Source organism: Cebus imitator, unplaced genomic scaffold, assembly GCF_001604975.1.
Source record: "Cebus imitator isolate Cc_AM_T3 unplaced genomic scaffold, Cebus_imitator-1.0 Scaffold68, whole genome shotgun sequence".
NCBI lineage: Eukaryota > Metazoa > Chordata > Mammalia > Primates > Cebidae > Cebus > Cebus imitator.
The window spans coordinates 10,455,998-10,462,067 of record NW_016107383.1 but is presented as its reverse complement, the minus strand read 5'-3'; the positions used below and the strand labels follow the sequence as shown (position 1 = coordinate 10,462,067).

General features: G+C 36.6%; 1 protein-coding gene across 2 annotated transcripts in view; it reads left to right on the top strand.

Moving 5' to 3' along the window:
• TATDN1 (TatD DNase domain containing 1) overlaps positions 1-6,070 on the top strand; it is a 51,942-nt gene that overhangs the window by 33,830 nt on the left and 12,042 nt on the right. For both annotated transcript variants that reach the window (XM_017530759.2, XM_017530756.2), the window contains 3 exons: positions 199-284; positions 371-411; positions 3,449-3,525. In XM_017530759.2, the coding sequence (XP_017386248.1) occupies positions 245-284; positions 371-411; positions 3,449-3,525 (158 nt within the window). In that variant the 5' untranslated portion in view covers positions 199-244. The remainder of the gene's footprint in view (positions 1-198; positions 285-370; positions 412-3,448; positions 3,526-6,070) is intronic.

Below are 6,070 nucleotides of genomic sequence, written 5' to 3'. Positions count from 1 at the left end.
TTTAGTAGAGACGGGGTTTCACCATGTTGACCAGGATGGTCTTGATCTCTTGACCTCGTGATCCACCTGCCTCGGCCTCCCAAAGTGCTGGGATTACAGGCTTGAGCCACCGTGCCCGGCCACAACTCCTGTTTCTTAATTACCTTTCTCATGCTAAAATAAAATTTGTTATGAGAATTTTTTTTTTGCATTATGCAGATATTTTGAAAAACAGTTTGAACTGTCAGAACAAACAAAATTACCAATGTTTCTTCACTGCCGAAACTCACATGCTGAATTTTTGGGTGAGTTAAAACTAGTCTCATTTAGAATTTAATAATCTTGTAGAAATCAAGCTATTTGCTAAAAGTTCTTTGTTTTTAATTCACAGACATAATGAAAAGAAATAGAGATCGATGTGTAGGGGGAGTGGTAAGTATAAAATAGTCATTTTTAATATAAGTCAAACATCTCTAATCCAAAATCCAAAATACTCCCAAATCCAAAATGCTCGAAAATCTGAAACTTCTTAAGCGTTGACATGAGATAGTGACACCTTTGCTTTCTGATGATTCATTGTATACAAATTTTGTTTCATGCACAAACTTATTTAAAATATTTACCTTCAGGATATGGTATAAGGTGTATATGAAAAATAAATGAATTTCATGTTTAGACTTGAGTCCCTTCCCAAAAATTTATTTTTATGTATATGTAGATACTCCAAACTCTGAAAATATCTGAAATATGAAACACTTTTGGTCCCACACACTTGGGATAAGGGATACTTAACCTTTAGGTGACACAGAGCATCTTGGTTATTAAGGATGGCCTCTAATTCAGATGTCAACATTTCAATTTTTTTAAAAAGGAAAAAAAGAAAAACATATGACTTAGGTAGAATTCAATAGAATTAGGAGCTTCTTTTCCCGTTTTTTGAAAGACATGTAAATTTACTGTTGAATTTATGGGCCAGATATGGTATAAACACAAATCAGTTTTAGTTTTAGTTCCTTTGTTCAAAGTACAAGAATGAGTACAGAAGTCCGTTCACAAGGAAACCCTGGGAATTCTTTTTTTTTTTTTGTTATTGAGACAGGGTGTGGCTCTGTCATGCAGGCTGGAGTGCAGCGGCACAATGTCAGTTCGCTTTAACCTCCACTTCCCTGGGCTCAAGCCATCCTTAGCCTCCTGAGTAGCTGGGACTACAGGCACATGCCAACATGCCCAGCTAATTTTTTGGTATATTTTGTATTTTTTGTATATTTTGTTGCCTAGGCTGGTCTGGAACTCCTAAACTCAAGTAATCGGCCCACCTTGGCTTTCTGAAATATTGGGATTAGAGGTGTGAGCCACTATGTCTAGCCCCTGAATTCACATCTGTACATCCTAGTACTGTGCATGATATTCTTCATCTCTTCCATCAGCCATTCTTTAATGTTCTTCCATCCACATTTTGAGCAAAATATCAACTAATTTTTGTTTTGAAATTTTTTGCCATTTGTTTTAGGTTTGCCTTCCTCATTTCTTGTCAGCTGTATTCACCTACAATTATCATTCTGATCTACAGTCATTCTCCTTTCTGTAATTTGCATTCTGCACTAAACACTTCTCTAATATAGTCATTTTCGTCATTATTCTGGAGACATTTCCCATAAATATTATCTGCTCACTACTTACCTCATATACCTATGGCAGTGATTTTTAATCTCTTGGATCATGGACTCCTTTGGGAATCTGGCTTAGAAAAATGCTCAGATATACAAATACTCACATGCAATTTCAGGAGAGACTTAGTGAGTGGCTGTGTCTAGCAAAGTACCGTAATCCAGGTATATCAGATCACAGTTACACTATGCCAGCTGTGGAAAGAGGAAATGGCACCGAGCACCTGCATTCCTATGCTGCCTGACGTTGAGAGTTTTATGCATATTCTCTCAGTTTTCAGCCTCTGCCTCATTTATACCACTAGTAATATGTATGCATCCTGCATTGCTGTAGTGTTAATATTACTGTGTATTTTTTTCCTGTTTTTACTGACTCTGTAATTTATCCTCTAGGAGCTGTACTTAAGAATCGAGAGAGATTTGAGTTTTAACTAGTGCCCTTGGGATTATTAGTGGTATTTATCATAACCTTCAGACTCTACCTCTCAGCTTATTTGCTTGCTTGCTTGCTTGCTTTTTTTTTTTTTTTTTTTTTTTGAGACAGAACTTTGCTCTGTCACCCAGGCTGGGCTGGAGTGCAATGGCACAATCTCGGCTCACCAAAACTTCTGTCTTCCGAGTTCAAGCAATTATCTTACTTGAGCCTCCCCAGTAGCTGGGGCTACAGCCATGCGCCACCACACCCAGCTAATTTTTGTGTCTTTAGTAGAGACAGGGGTTTCATCATGTTGGCCAGGCTGGTCTTGAACTCTTGACCTCAAGCAATCCACCTGCCTCGGCCTCCCAAAGTGCAGGGATTATAGACGTGAGCCACTGCACCCAGCCGATTTCTAAATAAGAATTTACATGGGTTCTATTAATAGTTTTTAAAAATGAACAGAAGCAACAACAAATCTAACCTAAATGTTTTGATTTTTATCAAAAAGGAAATTGCCAAATAATTTATAACTAATTTTCTGAAATGGCTTATGAGGAATCACATTTAAAATTATTTTGATATTAATGGAGGGTATCTTTTCTAGTCAGCTGGAAATGCTGAAGGAAAGAATAATGCAGGCAGCTGTGTAATGCAGACTTCTTTATTGTTGAGAAGTGTGTTATCCACAGTGTATTCAGGGTCTCTGGACTCAGTAGCAATGTGACATCACTTGTTTAGGTGACCCTACTTTTTAAAGATGGGTGGTTGTTGTTATATGTTGTTTTTGATTACATAAATACATCCAAACTATGAAAAACTGTATCTTGACTCCTATACTTTTGAAGAAGAAAAACACCATCTGAGTCTTCTGCCTGCTAAGCTGATATTATTGATTATATAATGGTTTGTGCTTTTTAAGCAACAGGCTCACTCATTTATAAGAATTTCTTCGGCCTTGCCTCTTAAAAGTGATTTCTTTTCTAGAAAAAAGTATCCTCTAACAGAAAATTCATCAGTATTTTAAAACATCTTTTAAATGGTGCGATAAAATTTCTAAGCTTTCCTCATGTTTTTGCCTAAGAATGTGTTTATTCCTGAGCCCCTTCCTGGAGCTTCTGCACTTATGCTAGTGCAGAGACAGCAACACTGTCACTGTCAAGAGAGAAATTCTAGGCAGCTAACATTTTGCATCATGTCACTGGAGATGATGACAGGTTATAATTGGGAAATCTAATACAAAATAAAAATTAAAGGGGCTACCACCTTTGAAACCCTGAGGTCCAAAAACTTACAGGGATCTCTATTTTTGTCTACGTCTTATTAATGTTATTTAGAATTTTAAAGAGTAACTATTATTATAATAAAATTACCTGTGTGTCCCCAGGTGCATTCATTTGATGGTACTAAGGAAGCAGCAGCTGCTTTGATTGACTTGGACCTTTATATAGGATTTAATGGTTGGTACGTTCTTAGGTTGTTTTGTTTTTATTTAAGCAGATTTCTTAAAATTGTTTTATAGTGAATTGCTGATGAAGATGTATTTTCATAAAGTTTTGCATTGATCTTTGCCTGGTAATTTCAGTAATTATGTAAGAAATTAAACAGTATGTTACTATTACAATTTAAAGCTCGAAAGTTACAGACTACTACCCATGTTCTAATAATGGAAAACAATTTTGTGTTGAGATCAGCAGCTAGCTTTCTCTAGTAATCCAATTTATTCTCAGGTCATTTGATCCCTTGAAAACATGAGTTCACAGCATTATATATACATATACACATGTCATGTCTGACTATGGGCGAAAGGCTATTTTATGACAGTCACACATCTCTCCAGGCAAAGAAACCAAGGCTCAAAAAAATGAGGAAACAGGTATAGAGTTTCTCCAAGTGTGAGAACCTATGTCCTCTGGCTCCTCATTCAGTGACCTTTCTGCTGCAAAACCACACTAACTACACACTCAAACAGCTGGCACAGCTAGGTCCCTGGGTTTGTTTTGTCAAATATGTAAGAACTTCTACCAGTGTCTTTTCACAGGATGTCAATGTCGCCCATTAAATCAGCTGCAAAATAGTATAAGACTTTGTTCTTCTTCATTGTCTCATACCCTTAAAATTATTTCCAACTGCATTACTTTTGACTAAAATCTAGGGAAATAGAATCATGGAAATATGTATTTGCTCTTGAGTTCAGAGTTTAAATGTCATAGATGCCTTTATATTTAAATTAATGGCCAAATTAACTTTAAAATTAATATGCAAGGGAATATATGCAGAGAGATTAAAAAGTCAAGTAGTACTAACAGATATGAATAAATATCCGAGTCTCCCCAGCATGGCCTTATCACAAGTCAGTTTTTCTGGCAGCAACAATTTTGCTATTTGTTGCCATATTTCTAAATAATATCCATATACTATTGTCTCTTGATTCATCCCTTTGGCTACTCTCATTGGGGTATATGAGAACATTCTTATAACCCATACTAATCCCCTGCCTCCATTATTCTCTCCATATCACTCTCAATGTAGTTATTTCAGAATTTTTGGTTATATGTATACTCATGTTTTCATTATTATGTCTATATAAATGTTTTCTCATTATTATGTCTGTGTTTTCTCATTATTATGTCTGTATAAGTATATAATTTCACAGGGCTATGCAAAGTGTGAGAGAGTTTCAAGTTTTTTGTTTGTTTTTAAGACAGGGACTTGCTCTGTAGCCTAAGCTGGAATACAGTGGCATGATCACAGCTCACTGCAGCCTTGACCTCTCCGGCTCAAGCAGCCCTCCCACCTCAGCCTCCTGAGTAGCTGGGAATACTGGTACTTGCCACTGCACCCGGCTATTTTTAAAATTTTTAGTTGAGACAGTGTCTTGCTATGTGTCCAGGCTGGGCTTCAAGTTTAAGAAAGCCAAGTAAATAAAAATATGAGGGAAGTTACTCCAGGGAAACGAAAAGTGGTACAAGAAAAGAAATGTAAGCACTATATAACACATGAGGAAACCTATCTAGATAATCTAACAGTTGCGTCAGTTTCAGACCCTTCCATCATTCTCAGTTTGGACTAGTGTCTCTTCTGTGATAGAGCTCCTGTTTTTAGATCCCATGAATTCCTTGTGTGTTTGTTTTAGTGGAACACATTCTATAACACCCTCTGAGGACGTTTTCATGGGAATGAAGTTTCTTGAAATTGTTCATGTTTGAAACTGAATTTTGTTTCTACTCTTCCTCTTAAAAGTTAGCCTGGATAATTAATGAAAGGGGAGAGAAGCCCACTTTCAACTTTTAGTTTCTCTGTGCATAAAATTCTAGATCAGAAATCATTTTCATTGAGAATTTATACTGTCCTATCAGTAGGTTTCAGTGTTTATGAAAAGTCGCTACTGATTCCTAATCATTTACCTGTGACCTAGTTTTCTTCTCTCGTGAAAGGTTTTAGTTTTTCATCTCTGATGTGAAATTTCATGAAGATGTGTGTTGATGGTGTTTGTCATGCCTCATTTGCTCTTTCACTAGTCCTTCCGGCAGGGGGCTTATCTTTACCCATCCTTGGAATTTGAATTTTCTTTTCTGTTCTCTCTTTGGGCATACCAGACTGATAACTCACATCCTTTTTATTCTATTTCCATTGTTTCCCTTCTTCCGAAGAAAGTGCTGTATTTTGAAACCCTTTTTATGAAATTTACTTCAGCTTTTGTTTTCAATTTCTGAACACTGTTTTTATACTGCAGTATCTTCTGATCTCTCTAAAGACCTGAATTATAGTTTAAAGTTACTTTCTGCTTGTCTTCCTGTATTTATTTCCTCCAAAGTCCCCTTTTCTTCTTTGCTTTGGTCTCTGTGATGATGGAAACTTTCCTCAAATGTTAGGCAATCCTTTGCTGTCTATTTTTAAAAAGTCATTTGGCTGGGCACAGTGGCTCATGCCTGTAATCCCAGCATTTTGGGAGGCCAAGACAGGAGGATCACTTGAAGTCTGGAGTTTGAGACCAGTCCGACCAACA